At 41.1% G+C, this 27,750-nt stretch overlaps 2 protein-coding genes across 4 annotated transcripts in view; both read right to left on the bottom strand.

Annotated features, from left to right (window-relative positions):
* The window catches only part of LOC311141284 (anthrax toxin receptor 1-like), a 51,995-nt gene extending 29,435 nt beyond the window's left edge, over positions 1-22,560 (bottom strand). For 2 of the 3 annotated variants that reach the window (XM_084176565.1, XM_084176567.1), the window contains exons 1-10: positions 21,316-22,560; positions 13,603-13,674; positions 13,363-13,434; positions 12,362-12,443; positions 12,152-12,185; positions 11,913-11,992; positions 7,798-7,866; positions 7,591-7,671; positions 6,466-6,526; positions 6,056-6,154 (exon numbers count right to left, since the gene is read on the bottom strand). In XM_084176565.1, the coding sequence (XP_084032691.1) occupies positions 6,056-6,154; positions 6,466-6,526; positions 7,591-7,671; positions 7,798-7,866; positions 11,913-11,992; positions 12,152-12,185; positions 12,362-12,443; positions 13,363-13,434; positions 13,603-13,674; positions 21,316-21,476 (811 nt within the window). In that variant the 5' untranslated portion in view covers positions 21,477-22,560. Of the gene's footprint in view, positions 1-6,055; positions 6,155-6,465; positions 6,527-7,590; positions 7,672-7,797; positions 7,867-11,912; positions 11,993-12,151; positions 12,186-12,361; positions 12,444-13,362; positions 13,435-13,602; positions 13,675-20,726; positions 20,756-21,315 lie in introns of all 3 variants that reach the window. The other variant, XM_084176566.1, reaches the window with a different exon arrangement.
* A 93-nt stretch (positions 22,561-22,653) lies between these two features.
* Positions 22,654-26,506, bottom strand: LOC311141286 (beta-microseminoprotein A1-like). The gene is made up of 4 exons (XM_084176569.1): positions 26,400-26,506; positions 25,846-25,933; positions 23,202-23,310; positions 22,654-22,985 (listed from the first exon to the last, which is right to left on the bottom strand). Exons 1-4 carry the CDS (start codon positions 26,400-26,402, stop codon positions 22,856-22,858), a joined length of 330 nt encoding a protein of 109 aa, XP_084032695.1. The 5' UTR covers positions 26,403-26,506; the 3' UTR covers positions 22,654-22,855.
* Positions 26,507-27,750: the final 1,244 nt, after the last annotated feature.

Here is a 27,750-nt window from a genome sequence, read left to right as displayed (position 1 = left end):
CCCATACACAAACCATAATGGTTCTGCTGTAGTCAGAGTGTAATTCAGACTGCACAGATCAAAATTCAATTTCAAACATCAGAATCCATTGACCTTTTGAGAAGTGGCGCAACTGCATACATGTATCAGGAGCTTAGACGTACAGTGGATTCAGAAAGTATTCACACCCCTTTACTTTATCCAAGCCTAAATAAGTTCTGTAGTAAAAATGTGCTTAACAAATCGCATAATAATTTGCATGGACTCATTCCGTGTTCAATAATAGTGGTTAACATGATTTTTGAATGACTACCCCATCTCTGTACCCTACACATACAAATATCCGTAAGGTCCCTCAATCGAGTAGTGAATTTCAAACACAGATTAAACCACAAAGAACAGGGAGGTTTTTCAATGACTCACACAGAAGGGCACCGATTGGTAGATATGTAAAAATGACCCCAGCAGGCTGTGTGGGCATAAACGTGCTTTCCCCATCCTGATGAGCACTCCCACAGTTTTCCCTCCTGCTGAACTTTTCCTCCTGTGGACTGAATCCCTTTATGTCTGGTGTTTAATTGTGTGTGCATCTAAACGTACAGTTGAAGTTGGAAGTGTACATACACTTAGGTTGGAGTCATTAAAACTTGTTTTTCACCACTCCACACATTTCCTGTTAACAAACTATAGTTTTGGCAAGTTGTTTAGGACATCTACTTTGTGCATGACACAAGTCATTTTTCCAACAATTGTTTACAGACAGATTATTTCACTTATAATTCACTGTATCACAATTCCAGTGGGTCAGAAGTTTACATATACTAAGTTGACTGTGCCTTTAAACAGAAAATTATGTCATGGCTTTAGAAGCTTCTGATAGGCTAATTTACATTATTTGAGTCAATTGAAGGTGTACCTGTGGATGTATTTCAAGGCCTACCTTCAAACTCAGTGCCTCTTTGCTTGTCATCATGGGAAAATCAAAAGAAATCAGCCAAGACCTCAGAAAAAACATTGTAGACCTCCACAAGTCTGGTTCATCCTTAGGAGCAATTTCCAAACGCCTGAAGGTACCACGTTCTTCTGTACAAACAATAGTACGCAAGTATGAAAACCATGAACGTACTTTGGTGCGAAAAGTGCAAATCAATCCCAGAACAACAGCAAAGGACCTTGTGAAGATGCTGGAGGAAACAGGTACAAAAGTATCTATATCCACAGTAAAACAAGTCCTATATCGACATAACCTGAAAGGCCGCTCAGCAAGGAAGAAGCCACTGCTCCAAAACTGCCATAAAAAAGCCAGACTACGGTTTGCAACTGCACATAGGGACAAAGATCGTACTTTTTGGAGAAATGTCCTCTGGTCTGATGAAACTAAAATAGAACTGTTTGCCCATAATGACCATAGTTATGTTTGGAGGAAAAAGGGGGCAGCTTGCAAGCCGAAGAACACCATCCCAACTGTGAAGCACGGGGGTGGCAGCATCATGCTGTGGGGGTGCTTTGCTGCAGGAGGGACTGGTGCACTTCACAAAATAAATGGCATCATGAGGAAGAAAAAGTATATGGATATATTGAAGCAACATCTCAAGACATCAGTCAGGAAGTTAAAGCTTGGTCGCAAATGGGTCTTCCAAATGGACAATGACCCCAAGCATACTTCCAAAGTTGTGGCAAAATGACTTAAGGACAACAAAGTCAAGGTATTGGAGTGGCCATCACAAAGCCCTGACCTCAATCCTATAGAAAATGTGTGGGCAGAACTGGAAAAGCGTGTGCGAGCAAGGAGGCCTACAAACCTGACTCAGTTACACAAGCTCTGTCAGGAGGAATGGGCCAAAATTCACCCAACTTATTGTGGGAAGCTTGTAGAAGGCTACCCGAAACATTTGACCCAAGTTAAACAATTTAAAGGCAATGCTACCAAATACTAATTGAGTGTATGTAAACTTCTGACCCACTGGGAATGTGATGAAATTAATAAAAGCTGAAATAAATCATTCTCTCTACTATTATTCTGACATTTCACATTCTTAAAATAAAGTGGTAATCCTAACTGACCTAAGAGGGAATATTTACTAGGATTAAATGTCAGGAATTGTGAAAAACGTAGTTTAAATGTATTTGGCTAATGTGTACAGTGAGGGGGAAAAGTATTTGATCCCCTGCTGATTTTGTATGTTTGCCCACTGACAAAGACATGATCAGTTTATAATTTTAATGGTAGGTTTATTTGAACAGTGAGAGACAGAATAACAACAACAAAAATCCAGAAAAACGCATGTCAAAAATGTTATAAATTGATTTGCATTTTAATGAGGGAAATAAGTATTTGACCCCCTCTCAATCAGAAAGATTTCTGGCTCCCAGGTGTCTTTTAGACAGGTAACAAACTGAGATTAGGAGCACTCCCTTTAAGAGTGTGCTCCTAATCTCAGCTCGTTACCTGTATAAACCCACCATTAAAATTATAGACTGATCATTTCTTTGTCAGTGGGCAAACGTACAAAATCAGCAGGGGATCAAATACTTTTTTCCCTCACTGTATGTAAACTTCCGACTTCAACTGTAAGTGCCTTGAATCTGTGTCATATTATGTGGAGCTTTGTGGTTTACTGTGTACAATTACCGTGTGTTGAGCTTGTTTGCTAGCTTGTGGTCCCGCTAACATTAGCACTACCGTTAGCATTTTAGCATGAGCATTTTAGCATGACTGTTAGCGTTTAGCCGTTTATTACCATTGCTAATTCATGGTGCTAAGCTATTTTCTGTTCTATATATATATTACTCACGCTCATTGTAATTATATTCTATATATATTTCAACATTACTGTAATGTTTATTTGAGCACATTTGCCTGAGTTTCATGTGTACAAGTCCAAAAGGCTGTTTAGTCTATTGCCATGTGACTACGCCCTATGCCTGCTGTAGTGTATAGCCCTTGCTGTTATATACTTACCTGTGCTAGCTTATACAGCCATGCCATTCATATTATAGCAGTGCCATAGTCTAAGTTTTAATTCTCCTCTTTCCTTTCAGAACCACATAGTCAATGTCATTTCTCACTGGACATTATTCTCAGTTATCTTAACCATGAGTGGTCAGCTGTGTGTGTGTGTGTGTGTGTGTGTGTGTGTGTGTGTGTGTGTGTGTGTGTGTGTGTGTGTGTGAATGTGAACATCTTCTTCCATTAAACTCCCCTTAACCTGGACATCCACTTTAGCCTTGTTCTGACTGGACATTCTCTAGTGGTTGTTACCGGCCTTAAGCCAGCACCTAAGGTTTCTTATTATATTCATGGTCCTTCGATTCTCTACAACCCTACCCCTATGTTTCACTTTCTGAAGGCACTGTATATCATGCCCCAAATCTCTCTTCAACTGATGTCTGGAGTTCATTGACTATTGATCGTGAAATGTCATCATCTTATTGGATTATCGGTATTGGACTGTGACATGACAAACTGATTAGTGATCACAACAGAGAGCCGATGTCATTTCTCTTGATGATAACTCAATTAACATACCAATCTAATATAATACAGAAATGTTTAAAGACCATAGTTCAATACCCTAGTCCTGACACGTACACCCATTTGACAGAGCAGAGACAAAGACGATGATTAAAAGCATAGCCTTCATTTTTAAAGAGAACTTTGATTATTTCTGTGTCCAACTTATGAAACGTTGGAAAACAGATCCAGTGAGCATGGCCGTCGCCCAAGACTGCCTGTTTATCCTGGCTCAGGGTTAGCATAACCCTGCACTGAGGAAATGAACATGAGCACTCCACAGCAAACTGATGACCGCTCCTCTCCTCTCCAGTAACACCCCGCAGGATGGAGGGGAGGAATTGGGACCAGGAGGAGATCAATACTGCAGCCTGCTAAGCTGAGCTCAGAGCCAACACAAACTCAGCCAGATATCCCACTCAGAGTTCAAATCAGCAGTCACCCACCTTACACATGGCATGGATTTAAACTATCAAAGGGGACCGAGAGAGCTGAGGGCCTATTTTAAGACAGACAGACAGACTGGTTGGCTGACTGACTGACTGACTGACTATAATGGACTCTCTCAGGTGAAGTGTTCTACCATTTAATACCATTGGGATCTAGATGCTGCCACCAACAGCTTTGCTTCATGTCACAACACTTTATTACACAGTAAACTCTGTATGCATGAAAAAAGGTCATGTTTTACTACTGAGTGCAGACATGTGCCCACTGTTTAAGCTTACTCAATAAATTACCAGATATTACAGCCTGTGCTGATCACAGACCAAATCAAATCAAATTGTATTGGTCACATTCACATATTTAGCAGATGTTATTGCAGGTGTAGCGAAATGCTTGTGTTCCTAGCTCCAACAGTGCAGACCAGCAGACCAGCCTATTTAACCAATACTGAGACAATTTAACAGGACACTGCTTCTGAGAATACAATAATATGGCTGTGCTGCTGTCTGTCAAGTAAGATTTGTGGAGGACTATACAATCCCAATAAAATTATGATTATTCCGGTTCCTGAGCATTTCTAAAGAATAAAGTCTTATCCCGTCACTAGGTGTGGATTCTCATTTTCACATATCTCCATGATGATGCTCACTGGAGCCATCAGGGCAGTATCTGTCACTGGGAGGAAGGAATGCTCCCGACATCTCTTCACTGCCAAAGCTCGGAAGGCCTGTATTTGCTGCTGCTGCTTTTCCTGAAGACATAGACTCAGACATCCATTCAGCTGCTGAACACATGTAGCTACACATTGCTCCTTTCCTACGAGGGCTGGAGCCTTTGGAGGTTATGGAGAGGCGGTAGAGGGGGGGTGGTGTCTGTGGTGATGGTCAAGGGGCGCATTAGGAGTTCTGCATATTATAGAAGAGCGCACCGTGGGACGATGTGAATCAATCATATGAGGCCAATGACACTCAACCACTGGAAACAATAAGCCAACAGTAGCCATTTATAGATGGCCCCTGCTGCGTCTGAAATGACTGAGCTGTTTAGGGGTAAACATGCTCTACTGAACAGTTGGTACACATATCTTTGGGTTTACATCTGAAGGAAGGGATGGAAGGAGGGAAGTAAACAAAGAGGTGGTGTATCCTTTTTTCTGCTTGGGGAGTTGGATGTTTAATTACATACAAACAATTTACATTCTGGTTCACTGTAAACCGTTCTCTTCAACACTAATTCAGTGTAGAAGACATTTGTTAGCAGTCCTCAGGTCATTCGTGCTAAGTAGCACCATACTGTAAAAGTTATAAAACTGTAATATTGAACGCAGCTGAAGACTGTACTTTGATCTGCAATCAAATTCCATAGATTAAATCCTTCTTTGCCATTCAGAACTTCAGAATGAAGGCCAATAACTTAGAATGGACATTAACTTTGTGCCTGTGTCTTTGCTCCAGACCCTGTCCTGACATTCAGCTGTTGAGGGTATAAATCACTTCCGGCCTAAACATCCCCTCATCCCCTTCCTCTCAGGCCCAGACTCCAGACGTGTTTGTGCATCAGCGCTGGCTATTTTGTCTTTGTTTGTAATTAGAGCATGGCCTCCCACAGCTATATGTTGTCATGCATCAGAGGGGGCTGGTCTCACACATCCATTACGCCACTTAAAGACCACAGGGGGAACTTGGATGTGCCTCCAGGGCTTTTCCCCACACTGCCTTGTGTGTGGCACTGTTTTCCCTTTATCTTCTGGCTCTGGTACAGTCCCAGGCCGTTAAAGCACAAATGTACCCTTTAAAAACACAAACCAGTAATACCAGAAACAAATGGCATGGGCACTTGTTTGGGCATAGAGAACCCCTACTGATCTCCTGAACTGCACTTTTGGGAAATATTGTGAGACATCAATAAGAAAACATTGACTTTTACTGTGTCTAACTCATAACACCACGTCTGTCATACATTTCCTGAGTAGTTTTACTCTTACAGCTGCAGTAAATATGACTTTGTGTGTCCTATTGCATGATTAGCAAATTCTTTACGCATTATAAACATGTCTTTGAAACAAACAGAACACAGGTCCCCTATTTATTAATTTGGAGTTGATGCTCCACTTACTCTTGGTGAGTGTGTCGTTGATTCGGAAACTGCACAGGACCTTATCAACATTCCGAGCATGGAGGAAGCCATTTCCTCTAACCACCACCTGGAAAGTTTCTGGAGAGGGAAGAGAGAAACGACAGCAGCATTACAAATTAGATAAAGGAGAGAAAGCAATTATTTGTGTCCTTAGTACAGTAGTTTAGTTGGGACCAGGTCCGGGTTGAATCGTTCATGACAAATGAAGTTGCTACTAATGTGTGTAGGAGATATTTACTACACACCAGGCTGCTGGCCCTGCCAAGGCAGATTGGTTTTCTCATCCTGTTGTGCGCTCCAATGTGAGAGGGCCTTTAAATGTCTGATTAGATGAAGACCTGAGAGGCAAGAGAGGATAAATGCGGAAGGCCAGAGGTCTATAAACCTACCTCCTGCACAGATACTGGAGGGCTCCGCCGCCAGGATCTCAATACAGGACTTCTTTAAGATCTGGGGGAGAGAGGTGAAAGGTGAGAATGAGTAAGGGAGACAGTTGGGCATTGGGCCAAGGTCTGGCTTGTTACAGAGTGTTGTGTGTTGCTATGTTGAGAGTATTGGTTTACTATATAATCCCTATACTCCTTTTACTGGCAATTACAGTGTGTACCTGTGCACCTCATTTATATGATCTGCTTGATGTCTCCTGTGTTCTGGGTGTACATCTCTCTCTATACCCCCACTATCCAGAGAAAGTATGTGTTGTATGCCTGAAGATCAGTTTGATTTACTGCATGCTGTCCTGCTTCCATGAGTCTGAGCCAGCAGCTTTCAGCATGCTGTTAATGGGCTCCAGATGACAGTCAACTTGTCTGACTGACCTCTAGCTCTGTTAGAGGAACTCCGTGCCCGGGTGACAATGGCCTCTCCACGACTCTCCTTGTCTTTCATTCCTCCGCTATTTAAATCGTTTCAGCGGATACAAAAATATAAGTCAATACCTTTGAGGTGGAAGCTATAATTAATGAATGCATACACTTTGATCCTGTTTGGTAGTCTCCACTAGCTTGGATCAAAAGATGGGAAGTCGGAGTCACAGCAGGTTTTCCTGGAATTCTGTTCCTAGTGAGTTTTGATGGATGGAATATGTTTATTGTTTTCTTTAATCCTATTCTCCCTTGCTTCCTATTTGATTAATGTGTTAATGGTTTTAGAGATGTACTGCAGTGAGAATTATTGAACACCATCTCTGGATGGATGGTGCAGTGTGCATATTAAAGATGTTGTTATTCTCGCCTTCCCACTGGGCAAAGACGTCAGTTCAAAGTCTAATTTTGGTTAAGTTGTCATCAACAAAAAATGGCACTATGACATTGGATTTAGGTTAAAAGTTGGGTGAAAGAAATATGAAATTCCCTTACGTTGATGACGTTTAGCAAATCCAATCATTTTTTTACGTTGATTCAACGTCATCACATATAAAAATACACATTTCAAATGACGTGGAAACAACGTTGATTCAACCAGTTTTTGCCCAGTGGGTTCCTTGTGTTAGTAGTCAAGTCTGAACCTCTTACCGAATCAATGACCCCCTGCAGTGCTTCAAAGCCATCGTTCACTGGGAAGACATGGTCCTTGCTATCAGCAATCTTTGCCAGCTGAGGAAGAGAAAAAAGTATCATACCGTTCTACACACCCACCAACCTCTTTTCCATCTTACGTTTGGGATACAGTTTGAGACCATGTCAAATCAGAGCACAATGAAGCAAGATGTGTCAACACACCTGTGTCTCATTGAAGTCCTTCACCCCCACGCAGTATACTGAGGCACCCAGACTCCGCGATCGGTTGGCCTGTCAGGTATTCACAGAGGAGCAAAAACAGGAAAGACTGTCGACACCTGTAATCTATCAAAGCACTGCATTGCACGACATCAATCAAAACACAACCACTGATAACACTCCGGAAATCTACACTTAGAAAGAAAGGTGCTATCTAGAACCTAAAAGGGTTATTCGGCTGTCCCCATAAGAGAACCCTTTGAAGAACTACTTTTGGTTCCAGCTGAAGAACCCTTTTGGAACCCTTTTTTCTAAGAGTGTACTTTGGACATGTTGTGACACTGATGTGTAGATTTGACTAATAGCTAAGACATAATACAGCAATGACTTCTTGCTGACTGATATTTAATATCGTTTCTAAAAATAATTAGACGTTGAAGGAAACCCTTTATTGGCTATAGCCTGTAGACTAGAGCCAATAGAGCCCACGAGCCAAATGTTACATTTCATGAACATCTGAAAGAAGGCCCTACAGAGCTGAGCTTACAATATTATTCAATATGAGTGACAGCAAGAAGCTTCAAACTATTGTTCCGAGGCTTCCTGTTCAGGGTAAGTGACACTTTTCCCACACATTTTGAAAGCTACTGAGAGAGATATCAGCCTCACTTCATCAATGTCTGTGGCTGGCCTTGCTGTCTGTATGTGTCCAGGGGTGTTTAGAACTGATTAAAAAGCCCCAGCTTTGCACGCCTTCTGCACCTGCACTCCCAATCCCAGCCCAGTCTGGGGGGATAAATCATTGGTTCCTTTTGCAGATGTGTGGCGAATGACTGGGCCTTCTTAATTCACTAGGCAGATGGGAGAAATAAATCTGACAGACGCTTTGACCCCCTTTCCCTTCTCTGAAAAGAGGGGATCAAAGTGTTACTGAATACGGTGCTGGTGTTTGATCTGTGCCCACAGGAGCGCCAGTTCTGTTTACAATTTGTGGTCTTGTCGCTCGCTCTCTCGCTCTCTCGCTCTCTCGCTCTCTCCCTCTCTCCCTCTCAATTCAATTAAATTCAAAGGGCTTTATTGGCATGAGAAACGTATGTTTGCATTGCCAAAGCAAGTGAAATAGATAATAAACAAAAGTGAAATAAACAATAAAAAATAAACAGTAAACATTACACTCACAAAGGTTTCAAAGGAATAGAGACATTTCAAATGTCATATTATGGCTATATACAGTGCTGTAACGATGTACAAAAGGGAAAATGTATTTACAATGGTGTTTGTTCTTCACTGGTTGCCCTTTTCTTGTGGCAACAGGTCACCAATATTGCTGCTGTGATGGCATACTGTGGTATTTCACACAATAGATACTGTATGTGAGTTTATCAAAATTGAAAAAAAAAATTGAGTTCTTTGTGGGTCTGCGTAATCTGAGGGAAATATGTGTCTCTAATATGGTCATACATTTGGCAGGAGGTTAGGAAGAGCAGCTCAGTTTCCACCTCATTTTGTAGGCAGTGTGCACATATCCTGTCTTCTCTCTCAATAGCAAGGCTATGCTCACTGAGTCTGTACATATTCAAAGCTTTCCTTAATTTTGGGTCAGTCACTGTTTAGGGCCAAATAACATTCTAGTTTGCTCTGTTTTTTTTTTGTTAATTCTTTCCAATGTGTCAAGTAATAATCTTTTTGTTTTCTCATGATTTGGTTGGTTCTAATTGTGTTGCTGTCCTGGGGCTCTGTGGGGTCTGTTTGTGTTTGTGAACAGAGTCCCTGGACCAGCTTGCTTAGGGGACTATTCTCCAGGTTCATCTCTCTGTAGGTGATGGCTTTGTTATGGAAGGTTTGGGAATTGCTTCCTTTTAGGTGGTTGTAGAATTTAACAACTATTTTCTGGATTTTTATAATTAGTGAGTATTGGCCTAATTCTGCTCTGCATGCATTATTTGGTGTTTTACGTTGTACACTGAGGATGTTTTTGCAGAATTCTGCATGCAGTCTCAATTTGGCGTTTGTCCCATTTTGTGAATTCTTGGTTGATGAGCGGACACCAGACCTCACAACCATAAAGGACAATGGGTTCTAAAATTGATTCAAGTATTTTTAGCCAGACCCTAATTAGTATGTCACATTTGATGTTCCTTTTTATGTTCCCTTCTTGCCTTGTCTCTCAGATCACAAAGTTCACAGCTTTGTGGAAGTTACCTGTGGCGCTGATGTTTAGGCCGAGGTATGTATCGTTTTTCTGTGAGGTCTAGGGCAACGGTGTCTAGATGGAATTTGTATTTGTGGTCCTGGCAACTGGACCTTTTTTGGAACACCATTATTTTTGTCTTACTGAGATTTACTGTCAGGGCCCAGGTCTGACAGAATCTGTGCAGAAGATCTAGGTGCTGCTGTAATCCCTCCTTAGTTGGGGACAGAAGCACCAGATCATCAGCAAACAGTAGACATTTGACTTCAGATTCTAGTAGGGTGAGGCCGGGTGCTGCAGACTGTTCTAGTGCCCTTGCCAATTGGTTGGTATTTATGTTGAAGAGGGTGGGGCTCAAGCTGCATCTCTGTCTCACCCCACGGCCCTGTGGAAAGAAATGTGTGTGTTTTTATTTTTATTTTAACCACACACTTGTTGTTTTTGTACATGGATTTTATACTGTTTTTCCACCAACACCTCGTTCCATCAATTTGTATAGTAGACCCTCATGCCAAATTGAGTCAAAAGCTTTTTTGAAATCAACAAAGCATGAGAAGACTTTGCCTTTGTTTTGGTCTGTTTGTTTGTCAATTAGGGTGTGCAGGGTAAATACGTGGTCTGCCGTACCGTAATTAGGTAAAAAGCCAATTTGATATTTGCTCAGTACACAGTTTTTGCATTTTTCATCAAAACGTTTGTCATTGTTGTTAATGTTCTTAGGTTGTCTGCTTGACATTTTTAGATTTGATAGGGAAGCTGAGAGGTCAAATACTGTATACTGTTTAGGTTTTCTACAGCCAAGTTTACACCTTCACTATTACAGTGAAACGTTTTGTCCAGGAAGTTGTCTAAAAGGGATTGAATTTGTTGTTGCCTACTTGTTTTTTGGTAGGTTTCTACACTAATTTCCTTCCATCCATAGCATTTCTTAATATTATGCAGATCCTTTGGCTTTGATGCCTCATGATTGAGTTTTGCTCTGTTCAAGTAGACTGTGATTTTGCTGTGATCTGATAGGGGTGTCAGTGGGTTGACTGTGAACGCTCTGAGAGACTCTGGGTTGAGGTCAGTGATGAAGTAATCTACAGTACTACTGCCAAGGGATGAGCTGTAGGTGTACCTACCATAAGTGTCCCCTCGAAGCCTACTATTACCTATGTACAGACCCAGTGTGCAACAGAGCTGCAGGTTGTTTTTGTTGGTTGTTTTGTCATAGTTGTGTCTAGGGGGGCATATTTGGGCGGGAATGCTGTCACCTCCAGGCAGGTGTTTGTCCCCCTGTGTGCAGAGAGTGTCAGGTTCTTATCCAGTTCTGGCATTTAGGTCACCACAGACTAGTACATGTCCCTGGGCCTGGAAATGGTTGATCTCCCCCTCTGGGATGGAGAAGCTGTCATCGTTAAAGTATGGGGATTCTATTGGGGGATATAGGTAGCATACATGAGGACATTTTTCTCTGTTGAGATAATTTCCATATTAATTTCTAGCCAGATGTAAAATGTTCCTGTTTTGACTAATTTAATAGAGTGGGTTAGGTTTGCTCTATCCCAAATTAGCATACCCCCTGAGTCTCTTCCCTGTTTCACACCTGGTAGTTTGGTGGATGGGACTACCAGCTCTCTGTAACCTAGAGGGCAACCAGTGGGTCTGTTTCCTCTATATCATGTTTCTTGTAGGATGACCATGTCTGTATTTTCAATTTCTTTGATAAAGTCTGCTCTTTAGGCCAAAGGCAGATGACCTCAGACCTCTCTCTTTCTCTCTCTCTTTCTCTCTGTCTCACACAATTCAATGCAATTAAATTAAATTCAAAGGGCTTTATTGGCATGGGAAATAATAATAATAATAATAATATGCCATTTAGCAGACGCTTTGGAAACATATGTTTACATTGCTAAAGCAAATGGAATAGACAGGCTGTGCTTACCTCCCTCTCAGCATAGTAGAAGAGGTCCTCATGCAGCTCCCCATCTGTGAGAGCTATGATGACACTGGCGGTACGGTATCCTATAAACAGACACAAAACCTTTGATTAGGATCTAAATGCTGCCACAGAGCTATTAAAATAATCATAATGGTAGACCAACATATATACTTGAGAAATTAATATATGATGCAAGACGTATAGCAGGAATCAATTGAAATGTTTTTTATTGAACTACACACCTTCAGAGTTTCCATAGTATATCTGCTCACTGGCCTGTAAAAGAAGAGGAATTGGATTGAAACAGTACACTGGCTAGAGCTGTCCTGTGAATAAAGTAACTATTCCATACTGATACAGGTACCATTTTGTCTCTGAACCATGGTCTTTGTTCATGAGCCAGAATGGAGATAGATTCCAGCTCAAAACTCAGCTAAAAGCAGACAGCTCACCCTCTGGATGCCCTCGTGCATAAAGGTGTCTCCACCTGGAAGTACCCTCTGGAGCTCCTCCAGACCTTTGCGAATCTGCTCCCTGAGCAAACAGACCAACAGACAGATGAGAGGGCAGTTCATATTCATCATGTATCATCCCTCACCCTGCAGAAGTCCCTGTCTCATAGATATAACTGCAGCTACAAAGCTATGCAAACCGTAAATTACAAGACCTAAAAGAAGACGTAGCTATAGGTATTGACGTAAGAAGAGTCATAATAGTTATAAATGTGGGTGACGTGCTACTATTAAATCATACTGTCAAACTAAAACGTTGGGTACAGCATTAAACTACATGCATGCACGCCCATAATCTTGAAGTGAGTCGCTTTAAGCACTAGAAATAGAACTGTGCATTAATATTTAACAGATTTTATTTTTGACTGTTTTCTTGTACAATGCAGTCTTCTCCCTAAACTAAATGCAGACATGAAGTGACAAAAACTATTGTTTTTAATAAGCACAGAAACAAAGACCTATCATGATCTATTTATTGAAGTGGCATTCCATTTCAGAGAGTAGTGATGGGCTTTATATGTGCTTCAGATTTAAGAGATCAAGCTGAGATTTGGGGATCTATTGCCACAGGACACTGTCCAGCAGAGAATGAGGAAATGAGTCTTGTGTAAAATGAGATAGCAGGATGACATTGAAAACGTTTCAGTGCCTGTGTGGAAACTGTTCCTGAAGAAAGATTAGACACATATGCAACACATGATATATTATGAGCCACATGCTGAAGCGTACAGTTTGCCAAGGGATTGACAGCATTGTCGGTTGAGCTCAATGTGAGGGTATTGTGATTAGTTTTTTTATGTCTCTAATTCAATTAAACAAATCCTGCATGTTTCTCTGGTTTCTGAGTTCTTGATAATCAACTCAGTTCAGAATCAGCAAATACCTGATATCTTGTGCAGATGTAATACCCAAATCCTAAGAAAGAAAGATTGTTCCCTTACCTGTCCTCTGTAAGCTGCATCAAAATCCTTCCCTCAGTGGAGAACACAATGAAGGACATGCGCAGCTGTGGACTGGAGAGAAATGAGCAATACCCAGACCATTTAAATTAACGTTATCTCTGTTGTCAGTACACTAACAATCATAACAAGCAATGAAATACATCATACACACACCATGTGTGGTTAATTGTTTATTTTCATTACATGGTCTTTAAACAATGTGGGACAAACTATTCTCACCTTATGAACTTGTGAGCCAGATGTTCCACAAAGTGATAGATTTCAACCCAGTGGTGCTGCACACTCCCAGATCTACAAAAAGAGATGAAATGTTGATGAGGAGTTTTGCATAACAGAGTCTGGAGGAAGTTGAGAGGTTAAGGTATCTGATTGTGAAAGGGAGTCAGGGGAGTCGAATTGTACTTTATCTGTAGAAAGGCAGCATCTGCCATTAAAAATGTTCACTATTATGTGGATCCTTCTCCACAGTCAAATAGTGTTTGACACAAAGGCTTGAATGTGCATAAAATATGTACACCAAACCTTTACACTAATCAACTAACAGAAAATAGATATCTACTCAACTTTGTGCTACTTCTTTTGCACATCATGCTGTAACCCCACCTACTGTACACATTTCATCCTATCTAACCATTACAGTTTGTGATTATATGTTTATCTAGGCTGCATGCAGTCTTTCCCTGCCTGTGTGTAATTGCTATACAGATCCTCAAGCTGTCTGGCTCCACTTCTGTAGCAACACTCCGGCCTGTATGCTCTTCCTCCCCGAAAATGACGGCATTGCTTCAGAAGCACCCATTCCATTAGAACACACAACTTTGGTTGAAGAGCAACAATGTAGTGTATAACACTGATTGATTTATTAGATAGTTGCCATCTTTGGACTGCCCCAATGATCTCACGCTGATGCGGAGCAGTGACATCATTCTTCTCAGATTACTGTCAATGTCTTTATAATGCAGCCCCAGTAATGATCTTAGTGTTATTGGAGTCAGGTAAATGATCAGTCATAATACCTACATGTCAATGTCTTTATAATGCAGCCCCAGTAATGATCTTATTGGAGTCAGGTAAATGATCAGTCATAATGCCTACATGTCAATGTCTTTATAATGCAGCCCCAGTAATGATCTTATTAGAGTTAGGTACATGATCAATCATGATGTGTTATTGGAGTCAGGGAAATGATCAGTCATGATGTGTTATTGGAGTCAGGTAAATGATCAGTCATGATGTGTTATTGGAGTCAGGTAAATGATCAGTCATGATGTGTTATTGGAGTCAGGTAAATGATCAGTCATGATGTGTTATTGGAGTCAGGTAAATGATCAGTCATGATGTGTTATTGGAGTCAGGTAAATGATCAGTCATTATGCCTACATGCCTGAGTGGTTGTGTATTTTAAATTAGGCCAGTCATGTTCTCAAATTGTTCCAAGAACGTTAAGAAAACTTTAGTAACGTTCAGAGTATGTTATTTAAAAATGCTTTTTAAAAACATATACATTCCATTCTCAGCATTATCAAAACTCTCTCTATCCTCTATTTTGTTAAGTGTGTTCAGGTTTGTTGGCCTCGCCCATTAATTGGCCACACCTGAACTTAATCAGTGCTTGTTTCCTTTGAAACGGGGTATGTTTGAATAGACTAAAATGAACAGCTTTTTATGCGTAAATATGCCATGCCAACTCCATCCTGTTGGCATGGTGGACTATTCCATGGATAGAGAAAATACGATTATTGGTTTGAATCTCACTGATGCCGTGTCACAATAAAAAATAAATGTTTTATTTGTATTTTATTTTATTTTATTTCACCTTTATTTAACCAGGTAAGCCAGTTGAGAAAAAGTTCTCATTTACAACTGCGTCCTGGCCAAGATAAAGCAAAGCGGTGCGATAAAAACAACAACAACACAGAGTTACATATAGGATAAACAAAACGTACAGTCAAAAACACAATAGAAAATCTATATACAGTGTGTGCAAATGTAGTAAGTTATGGAGGTAGGGCAATAAATCAATCAATTTCAATCAATTTTATTTTATATAGCCCTTCTTACATCAGCTAATATCTCGAAGTGCTGTACAGAAACCCAGCCTAAAACCCCAAACAGCTAGTAATGCAGGTGTAGAAGCACGGTGGCTAGGAAAAACTCCCTAGAAAGGCAAAACCTAGGAAGAAACCTAGAGAGGAACCAGGCTATGAGGGGTGGCCAGTCCTCTTCTGGCTGTGCCGGGTGGAGATTATAACAGAACCATGCCAAGATGTTCAAAAATGTTCATAAGTGACAAGCATGGTCAAATAATAATCAGGAATAAATCTCAGTTGGCTTTTCATAGCCGATCATTAAGAGTTGAAAACAGCAGGTCTGGGACAGGTAGGGGTTCCATAACCGCAGGCAGAACAGTTGAAACTGGAATAGCAGCAAGGCCAGGCGGACTGGGGACAGCAAGGAGTCACCACGGCCGGTAGTCCCGACGTATGGTCCTAGGGCTCAGGTCTCTCAGTTGGCTTTTCATAGCCGATCATTAAGAGTTGAAAACAGCAGGTCTGGGACAGGTAGGGGTTTCGTAGCCGCAGGCAGAACAGTTGAAACTGGAATAGCAGCAAGGCCAGGCGGACTGGGGACAGCAAGGTGTCATCATGCCCGGTAGTCCTGACGTATGGTCCTAGGGCTCAGGTTCTCAGAGAGAAAGAGAGAACGAGAGAATTAGAGAGAGCATACTTAAATTCACACAGGACACTGGATAAGACAGGAGAAGTACTCCAGGTATAACCAACTAACCCCAGCCCCCCGACACATAAACTACTGCAGCATAAATACTGGAGGCTGAGACAGGAGCGGTCCGGAGACACTGTGGCCCCATCCGAAGAAACCCCCGGACAGGGCCAAACAGGAAGGATATAACCCCACCCACTCCGCCAAAGCACAGCCCCCGCACCACTAGAGGGATATCCCCAACCACCAACTTACAATCCTGAGACAAGGCCGAGTATAGCCCACAGAGGTCTCCACCACAGCACAAACCAAGGGGGGGGGGCGCCAACCCAGACAGGAAGATCACGTCAGTAACTCAACCCACTCAAGTGACGCACCCCTCCCAGGGACGGCATGAAAGAGCACCAGCAAGCCAGTGACTCAGCCCCTGCAACAGGGTTAGAGGCAGAGAACCCCAGTGGAGAGGGGAACCGGCCTGGCAGAGACAGCAAGGGCTGTTCGTTGCTCCAGCCTTTCCGTTCACCTTCACACTCCTGGGCCAGACTACACTCAATCATATGACCTACTGAAGAGATAAGTCTTCAGTAAAGACTTAAAGGTTGAGACCGAGTCTGCGTCTCTCACATGGGTAGGCAGATAGTGCAAAATAAATAAATAGGCCATAGTGCAAAATAATTACAATTTAGTATTAACACTGGAGTGATAGATGTGCAGAAGATGATGTGCAAATAGAGATACTGCCGTGCAAATTAGCAAAATAAATAACAATATGGGGATGAGGTAGTTGGGTGGGCTAATTACAGATGGGCTGTGTACAGGTGCAGTGATCGGTAAGCTGCTCTGACAACTGATGCTTAAAGTTAGTGAGGGAGATAAGTGTCTCCAGCTTCAGAGAGTTTTGCAATTTGTTCCAGTCATTGGCAGCAGAGAACTGGAAGGAATGGCGGCCAAAGGAGGTGTTGGCTTTGGGGATGACCAGTGAGATATACCTGCTGGAGCGCATACTACGGGTGGGTGTTGCTATGGTGACCAATGAGCTAAGATAAGGCGGGGATTTGCCTAGCAGTGATTTATAGATGACCTGGAGCCAGTGGGTTTGGCGACAAATATGTAGTGAGGGCCAGCCAACGAGAGCGTACAGGTCACAATGGTGGGTAATATATGGGGCTTTGGTGACAAAACGGATGGTACTGTGATAGACTACATCCAATTTGCTGAGTAGAGTGTTGGAGGCTATTTTGTAAATGACATCGTCGAAGTCAAGGATCAGTAGGATAGTCAATTTTACGAGAGCATGTTTGGCAGCATGAGTGAAGGAGGCTTTGTTGCGAAATAGGAAGCCGATTCTAGATTTAACTTTGGATTGGAGATGCTTAATGTGAGTCTGGTAGGAGAGTTTACGGTCTAACCAGACACCTAGGTATTTGTAGTTGTCCACATATTCTGTCAGACCCGCCGAGAGTAGTGATTATTGTCGGGCGGGTGGGTGCAAGCAGCGTTCGATTGAAGAGCATGCATTTAGTTTTACTAGCGTTTAAGAGCAGTTGGAGGCTACGGAAGGAGTGTTGTATGGCATTGAAGCTCGTTTGGAGGTTTGTTAACACAGTGTCCAATGAAGGGCCAGATGTTTACAAAATCGTGTCGTCTGCGTAGAGGTGGATCTGAGAGTCACCAGCAGCAAGAGCGACATCATTGATATACACAGAGAATAGAGTCGGCCCGAGAATTGAACCCTGTGGCACCCCCATAGAGACTGCCAGAGGTCCAGACAACAGGCCCTCCGATTTGACACATTGAACTCTATCTGAGAAGTAGTTGGTGAACCAGGCGAGGCAGTCATTTGAGAAACCAAGGATGATTAATGCATGATTCATTTATATGTGTCCTATCTGTGCTTGGAGCTTAAAAGGGTTAACCCAAAATAAGCTAGCAGTGTTATTAAAAGTCTTATTGAAACATTCAGGGAAAGTTTTAAGAAAGTTATTAAAAAAACGTCCAAATAATCTATCATTTATGTTCTCAGATCGTTAATTAAACCTTCCTGGGAAACTTTCAAGGAACTAGAGTAAAACGTTCTCAGAAAATGCACCATTTTCACTTCCGTTCCCAGAACCAATAGAATCCAAAAACGTATGTTCACACAACTTCCAAGGAACCAAATGTGCTAGCTGGGTTCTTAGCGGAGAGCAATTTCTTAAGCAATAATTTTGCTAGAACTGTCTGGGAGTGGTCTGAGTGGTAAGGGGAAAACTGAAAACCAGCTGTTTGTCACGACTTCCTCCGAGGCTGCCTTCCCTCCTTGTTCGGGCAGGCTTCGGCGTTCGTCGGTAAAGGAGGTGCAGCGCTTTATTGGCTTTGCCAACTACTATCAGAGTTTTATCCGGGGATTTGGCAAGGTCGCATCTCCCATCACCTCTCTGTTGAAGGGTGGGCCTTCCCAGCTCCGCTGGTCTGCTGAGGCTGACAGGGCTTTCAGTAACCTGAGGTCTCTGTTCACCTCAGCCCCGGTACTGGTCCATCCCGATCCATCATTACCGTTTGTAGTGTAGGTGGATGCGTCCGAGGTAGGGATAGACACTGTCCTATCTCAACGCTCGGGCACGTCATCCAAGTGCTGCCCCTGTGCCTTCTTCTCCAAGAAGCTCAGCCCGGCAGAGCAGAACTACGACGTTGGTGATCGGGAGCTGTTAGCTGTTGTCAGAGCCCTGACCATGTGGAGGCACTGGCTCGAGGGGGCAAAACACCCTTTCCTCGTCTGGACTGACCACCATAACCTGGAGTACACAGCAGTACGCAGTTGCTGCGTACTGCTGTGTTTTCTGAATAAATATTTTATTCTGTGATTTACTCTCCTGCGCCTGACTCCTTCAAAATCACTCACCACACTGTTATTGGCAGAGAGGTTTGAAACTCTCTTTCTTATTGGTCTATTAGCTAATTTACCTCCTGGTGATGTCACCAGGCAGGCCAAAACTCCATCCCACCAAAACAGACTGAAATTTCAGGTGGTCTTTTCAAAGAGCTCTTACACTAAAAAGGCATTATCATCATTTTCACAATTTCACAGTACTGTATTATTCCAAACAGATAGTGTGGAAATAGATATAAAAAACATGAAAATTACATTTTTGACTGCAAATGATCATAAAGAAGAAAGTTCACAAAACGTTTCTCACCATCAAATTGCCAGACAGTGGGTTAACCAACCATCTGACTTAGATACTCTTTCTTTCTGTCTGTCTGTGTGTGTGTCATTCATTTAATTCCTGTCTTTACTCATATCCTCTTATTTCACTGCCCTATTCTCGCTCTCTCTCTTTAAGCATTTATCTTTTTCCATTGTTAACAGGATACGAGTCTCAGCACAGACAGCGCAGCCAAAAGGCTGAAACGTTGGAACATCTGGACCTAATGGAAAAAGGGTTCTGCAGACACAGAGAGGAGGAGATACAGAGAGGAGTGATGATCAGACAGAGAATGCAGAAGGACAGTTATGGTAAAAAGCGGAAGGATATCAGTTCAAACGAACAGAGGTAGAGGAGCGCAGCAGAGGAATGACTATAACAGAATTAGGGGGACGGCAAGTACAAATCCCAGCGAATAAACAGAGTTACACCATGCTTGGTGTCCAATATTCTTGTTGTATTCACATGTATTCCTCTGTTAGCGAAAACATTGTGCACACACACAGCAGTAGGTAGAGTATGTTAATGTTCATCATACTCTCTACGTCTGGCTATTGGATCCTACAATTTCAGATCTCTGCCTGAAGTTCCTCTTAGCGAAATGTTGTGCAACCAGAGAAATGTCTGTCTAGAGTTGGCATTCTGATTTAAGGGGAACATGTAAAATCAATCTTCATCCATGAGTAAGATACTTTTAAAACAATTGAAGAGAGGGAAAGGAAGACCCAAATGAAAGAGGAAGAAGCTGAAGCCTGAAGCCATGCCCACATTAGACAGATACTCATGCACACAATAAGGTAATGACTCTGAGGCTTGTCATTTTAAAGTATTGAAGTCCAGAAGGTAGCAACATCTATTAGAACCAGATGAGGCTCCATTTGTTTACCCAATCATTAGGTCTGTCTCGTCTTTGCTCACAATAATCAGGTCCTTTTGGTGGAGGTTAAGGAAACCAATATGTAATTTGGTAATTTGGGTGAACTAACACTACTGTAGAACTACTGTAGAAGTGACAGGGAAACTCTACTTATAAATGAATTTGAGAACCTCATAGAGTAGCATAAATGAGGTATTGGATTGTAGTTGGATCAGTTAAATTCAACCTCTTTGCCCAACTGTAGTAAAGCATGGAGTAAAAAAGGTACATTGATTTGACTGTTGGGATTGAACTAGAGCTCAGCCTGCACAACTAATACATGTGTACTGTATGTGACTGATGTAGTATCAAATGTGCCACTGTTCACCAGCAATCCAGATCTATCCTGGACCATAAAGTGTGGCCTGAGAACTTTACAAGAGATTCATCTGCTCACTTTATCCACCCCGGCCTAAAGGGGAATTCCTCTGGCCTTTTACCCATGCTTACCAACAATTCACAAGAGACAACTACAGATAGTTGGACCCAATGCTCGATCAATGTCCCACCATCATACTCACCTTGGATAAGATGCTGGTTGTCAAAGATACTGGAACCAAAAACATATATTTTCCCCATTAGGTTATATTACATTTCTAGTCAGAATGCCTTTAACATTGTATAAAGTATACATAAATATAGCAATTATGTAATATCAGATTGTTTATTTGATAAGTGTAATAACCATTGAGAAAACACTTGTGATCCTTTCATTTTGACATTTTGGCATTATTATCTTTTCATGGGCATTATTACCAGCATATGGCAAAATAAAATGTAAATTGCTTCATATGGCACCAGGGGGCATGATAATAACAATAACATTCCTGAATGTGTATGACATCATGACATCATGACAACATTTGAAAACACTGAGACTGGCAATGACAGATGTGACAACAAGAGATGTTTCTGCAAATTAAACACTAATTGTGCTTTGGTGAAATATGAAATAAGAAAGTCACTGTCTACCTACCCTTAAAGTCAAAGTTCTCGGATTTTACATGGTGCCCTCAACAACCAACAGTTCACCAACTGAACTCTGCCCCCAATAGTGCATGACAAGCAGCGAAGGTGAGGTGGAAGGTGAATGATGAATGACAAACTTACTTGTCCAGAACGAAGTAGAGGTCAAAGCCCCCGAAGCAGGATGGTCCAGCCTGCCCCCTGTCCTGGTTGTGCCCAGTGTTACCAGCTGTCAGCACCACCAGCACACTTACAGTACCAAGCAGCACTGGTAACCAGGAGCCTCTGCACCCAAATAAATACATTATTCCAGTTTGGAGGAGGTATTTCACATGAGAGGAAGAATAACACCACCTTGGAAAACAAGTGGAGAAAAAACGATTCCTTATTTCTATATCTTCATCCAGTATTCTTCAGCATTGAATATAAGTTATACGAAAGGCTGCAGTGGAAGGCAGAGAATGCTCTGATGCTATGAATCTAGTCTGTCTCAATTGAGTCAGGAGGCTCTCATCACTGAGTCAGGGACAAGCACAGGCTACACACACATGCACTGGGCCTCACAGCAGCGCACTCCTCTTATCTCGTCTTTTTCTTTTGCTCTTTTCTTACTGTTGGGAAGTAGGGCAGTGTAAGTGTATTCCAGGCAGCTCCACATAAACGTATGTTATTGTGTCTAATTTAAAGCCTCCTTCCACAACTCTCTGACTTTTCCTTTATTCACGTGGTTGAGGAGGTAATGAAGACAGATGTGAAAAATAACCTAGCCACTTCTACTGCCATCTAGCGGTGGCAATCAGTGTGACAAGGTTCTATACTATGAGCGCATAAGATCAAATAAAATCACGTTTTATTTGTCACATGCACCAAATACAACAGGTGTAGACTTTACCATGAAATGCTTACTGTAAAGTCTACACTTGTTGTATTCGGCGCATGTGAAAAATACAATTGTATTTTATTTGATCTGATGAGCTCCTGGTTTGGAACCTTGTGATTGTCACCACTAGATGGATAGTTTGTCTTTCTGAGAGTTTCAGTCTATTTACCTGAGAACTAACTTGCCTAAGTATACTGATTTAATTTTTTATTGTGTAGAACGATAGGCTTGAAATGGTCTATTTGATTTAACAAACAAAAAGACATCTAAGTTTAGCTTTTTTTAATAAATCATAAAATCAATAGTCATTTCTGGTTCCTTATCAAAGTTAGCTGGCTAACTCATTGATTATACTTTGTAGTATACCCCTCTGGACTTCAAACCTGTTACATACAGTTCCCTCTACATTGGGAATAGATTAACTAAAAATGTCATAACCACAAAACAAATAAGTCAATGACTTGAAACAAATACGGTCCGTATATGGTGTGTGTGGACTTAAGGGGGAAATCTGAATTTAAGGTCCATTATGTAACACTGCAACCTGCAAATAGCCATTTGAAGTAGTTTTTTACTGGCTTAAACTAGACCTTACAAAAACACACAGACATTTTTTTTTATTGATATTTTACCGGCAGTAGATGACAGTCAACATCTATCATGATGTTCTTTAAGTAAATAAAGTACGGACACCCTAAGGTGAGGTGTTGACTAACAGAGGATGATCTATACCAATGAAAAAGAAAGTTGCACACTAACATGCATCTTTTCACTGTATATTGAGAACACGGTGAAGTAAACAATTTACTTCCCCACAGCGCCGAAGATAGGGCATGAAATGGAGGGATCACTCTTCTTAACTACCTTGAATTCACATGCCTTTTGGTCCCACTCCTTCATGCAATCATCAGGAAAATGTGTGGGAGTCGCATACCTGCAATCAAACAATAAACATCATCAAATTATTTTGCTGTGTAAATCAATGGAATTTCACTCTCTCAGTCTATTCTTAAACCACTGAGATAGCTTGTGTGGATATTTTGAGAAGATAGCAATGGGCAGTATATTCCTTTAGTGTGATAGATACAGACTGGGAAGGCTGAGGGCTACATAAACCATGCCTTTTGTAGGTGATAGTATAAAGCTGTACCCCGAGCAGCATGAATCACAAGTGCAGTCCATGCAATCACTGTTCCTCCAGCGGGAACCAATAGGATGCCATGTCTTATCCTTTTCGTCAAGACAATGGGTAATCATGCCTAAACAACAAAACAGTATAGCATATTGTAAATGTGTGTTGTCTTTTTCAATGTACAGGTGTATTTGATGTAGCCTGCGTATCATTCTTTTTAGCCAACTTTCCACTCCTTAGCAATCCTGTAATTTGCCAAAGAGACTGGCCAATCTTTAATCTTCAAATATCACCATTCTATCATTAATGAGCTCGAGGAGATCAGTGGATTAGTAATTTCCACCAGAGCTATTGCCAGATAATTTAATGTTAATTTCTCTAACATAATCCGCCTCCAACGTTGACTGATTTCCTTATATGAACTTTAACTCAGTAAAATCGTTGACATTTTTTTGTTCAGTATACATACTGCCTTTCCAACCACAAATGTCTTAACTTTGATCAGGGCCGGTTCCAGGCATTAGCAACCTAAGCGGTCGCTTAGGGACCTTGGTCGCTAGGGGGCCTCGGACCCAAAAAGCCGGCCAAAAAACAATTGAAATAATAATAATAATAATTATATTATATAGTGAAAAAATATATAAATCGCAACATGCAACAATTTCAACGATTTTAATGAGTTACAGTTCATATAAGGAAATCAGTCAATTGAAATTAATTCATTAGGCCCTAATCTATGGATTTCACATGACTGGGCAGGGGCGCAGCCATGGATGGAGGGCATAGGCCCACCCATTTGGGAGCCAGGCCCACCCACTGGGGAGCCAGGCCCAGTTAATCTGAATTAGTTTTTCCCCACAAAACAGCTTTATTACAGACAGAAATACTCCTCAGTTTCATCAGCTGTCCGGGTGGCTGGTCTCAGATGATCCCGCTGGTGAAGAAGCCGGATGTGGAGGTCCTGGGCTGATGTGATGACACGTGGTCTGTGGTGGTGAGACCGGTTGGATGTACTGCCAAATTCTCTAAAACTACGTTGGAGGTGGATTATGGTGGAGAAATTAACATTTCATTCTCTGGCAACAGCTCTGGTGGACATTCCTGCAGTCAGAATGTAAATTGCACGCACCCTCAAAACTTGAGACATCTGTGACATTGTGTTGTGTGACAAAACTGCACATTTTAGAGTGGCCTTTATTGTCCCCAGCACAATGTGCACTTGTGTAATGATCATGCTGTTTAATCAGTTCTTCTTTGTGATCCGAACACCTCAAATTTCGATTCGTCTGTCCATAACAATTTTTTCCAATCTTCCTCTGTCCAGTGTCTGTGTTCTTTTGCCCATCTTTTCTTTTTATTGGCCAGTCTGAGATATGGCTTTTTCTTTGCAACTCTACCTAGAAGGTCAGCATCCCGGAGTCGCCTCTTCACTGTTGACATTGAGACTGGTGTTTTGCGGGTACTATTTAATGAAGCTGCCAGTTGAGGACCTGTGAGGCGTCTGTTTCTCAAACTAGACACTCTAATGTATTTGTCCTCATGCTCAGTTGTGCACCGGGGCCTCCCACTCCTCTTTCTATTCTGGTTAGAGCCAGTTTGCGCTGTTCTGTGAAGGGAGTAGTACACAGCGTTGTCCGAGATCTTCAGTTTCTTGGCAATTTCTCGCATCGAATAGCCTTAATTTCTCAGAACAAGAATAGACTGACGAGTTTCAGAAGAAAGTTATTTGTTTCTGGCCATTTTGAGCCTGTAATCGAACCCACAATTGCTGATGCTCCAGATACTCAACTAGTCTCAAGAAGGCCAGTTTGATTGCTTCTTTAATCAGCACAACAGTTTTCAGCTGTGCTAACATAATTGCAAAAGGGTTCTCTAATGATCAATTAGCCTTTTAAAATGATAAACTTGGATTAGCAAACACAACGTGCCATTGGAACACAGGACTGATGGTTGCTGATAATGGGCCTCTGTACGCCTATGTAGATATTCCATTAAAAATCAGCAGTTTCCAGCTACAATAGCCAATTACAACATTAACAATGTCTACACTGTATTTCTGATCAATTTGATGTTATTTTAATGGACAAAAAAATTGCTTTTCTTTCGAAAACAAGGACATTTCTAAGTGACCCCAAACTTTTGAACTGTAGTGTATATTTTAGGAACTTACTCAACTTACTATTGAAAGTACGAATAGTAGAATACACCAGGTGCAATTTCAAAATGTTGTTGTGCATCAGCTCTTTTTCTCTTGTTATGTCAGTCGCTGACATTCACTCAATTAACCATGTCAACTAACAATTTTTTGATTGGTAGTTAGTTTAGCCAGCCATCTAAACTTGTAGTAATCATGGCCAAATCCCGACTGGGGACGCATAGATTTTGTTATTCATTTTCAATCAGTTATCATATTAACATGGAATAAGTCATTATAAAATGTGTAGAATTGCAGTAAATTATCTTTAAAACTGCTAAAAATGATCTCAACCCCATGACAAAATGGGTGAATGGCAGAAAGCTTGTTGTAAAACTGCTATTTTTTTCTCTCTGCCCCATTACAAAATGAGTATAATTGCATTCTTATAAAAATGCTATGCTTTTTTCTCCTCCTCATGGTAAAATGTGTGGAATTGCAGCTGGTTAGCTTAGTCTTTTACTTTACCTGGTTTCAAAGTCATAGGCTTCCTGTGGCAATAAGCATGGAACAGTGGAACTAGCACACACAGGATTAAACCTAGAGCCAAGGACCTCTTCAAAGGGAGAAGGGAGGGAAAACATTTGTTTTTGAGGGGAATAAGCCATAGGCCTACCGTTGAACCTACAAAATATTTCTAGATGAACAACTAGCAAACCAAACTGACACATGTCTACATTTTGAGCTAATCATTGACCCTACTCTAGGTAATAAAATAACGTAATATTTTTCCAATGCCCTCCTCTACTATGTAATTTAAATCCACCATCCATTCCGGCTTAAAACAAATATGTGGGGAGTTCCAAATATTAATTTTGCCTGCTGTATTTATTATGTCCACATTGTGATGAACAAAATGTGTAACTGAAACCCCATTCCCTATGTGCCATTAGGAGTTACAACAAGAACACAGCTTCTGTTTGTTACCTTATCATGGAAAATCAATCAAATTCACGGACGGTTCCACCACCTCCAGATTCCTACTAACTTGTACATAACATGCCAAATTTTAAGAAACTTACCATGATTCACAAGAATGTAGACTGGATTCTAAGGTAATTCTAGGGATCTTCTAGGGTAGAGAACTTCACAGGCTTGTGGGTCTTTTGGAAGTAGCCTACCTTTGGAATTAAACAAGGGCTGGGGTCAAACACTGTCAGTAAATCGTGCGCGTGGACTTTTAAGGTCCACTATGCAACAAAGCAACCTGCAAATAGCCCTTAGTGTATATGATATGTAGTGGTACAATTAATTCAGAGAAATGTATTGGACATAGTTTGAAGCTATGAAGTTTCTTGTTTACTGGCTCAACCCAGACTTTACAAACACACACACACACACGTTTTGTTCTTCTATCCTCGTGGGGACTTAAAATGTATTTCCATTCAAAATCCTATTTCCCCTAACCCTAAACCTAACCCTTACCCTAACCTTAAACCCTAACCCTAACCCTAAACCTAACAAAGTAAGCATGTTACTCACTTTTGTTTACTCTCTCCCCACCCCCACCCTTTGTTTAATTCCAAAGGTAGGCTACTTCCCAAAGACCCACTATTTAAAAGCAAGTTTTGTACTTCCCTACAAGAACTCTAGTAGAATTACATTACAATCCGTTTGTGTGAATTATGGTAAGTCATTTTGCATGTTATGTTTTCAGGATTTTGAAGGTGATAGAACAGTCCTTATATTTGGTTGATTTTCCATGATATGTAACACCAGAAGCCGTGTTCTTGCTAATTTACTGTAACTCCAGTAACATACAGTGCATTCGATAAGTATTCAGCCCTTGAGTTTTTCCACATTTTGTTACGTTACAGCCTTATTCTAAAATTGATTAAATTGTTTTTTCCCCCTCATCAATCTACACACAACACCCCATAATGACAAATCAAAAACAGGTTTTTAGAATTTAAAGCAAATGTTAAACATAAAATAAACTGAAATATCACATTTAAATAAGTATTCAGACCGCAAAAAATTCTAAAAACCTGTTTTCGCTTTGTCATTATGTGGTATTGTGTGTAGATTGATGAGGATTTTTATTTTATTTGATCCAGTTTAGAATAAGGCTGTAGCTTAACAACATTTGGAAAAAGTGAAGGGGTCTGAACAGGTGGGGAGTTAAAAAGATTCATTTTGCAGTATTTGGAAAAAGTGAAGGGGTCTGAATACTCTGTTTGAAAGTATTCAGACCCCTTCACTTTTTCCAAATTTTGTTAAGTTACAGCCTTATTCTAAAATGGATCAAATAAAATAAAAATAGGTAGCCTAATGGGGTTTCATTTTGTTATGATAATGTGGACATAAAAATAAATACTGCAAAATGAATATTTTTAACTCCCCACCTTTGTTCGGAAAGTATTCAGACCCCTT

This window comes from Coregonus lavaretus (genome assembly GCF_964263955.1).
Source record: "Coregonus lavaretus genome assembly, chromosome: 14".
NCBI lineage: Eukaryota > Metazoa > Chordata > Actinopteri > Salmoniformes > Salmonidae > Coregonus > Coregonus lavaretus.
The sequence above is the reverse complement of the archived record's forward strand: the minus strand, read 5'-3'. Positions and strand labels throughout refer to the sequence as shown.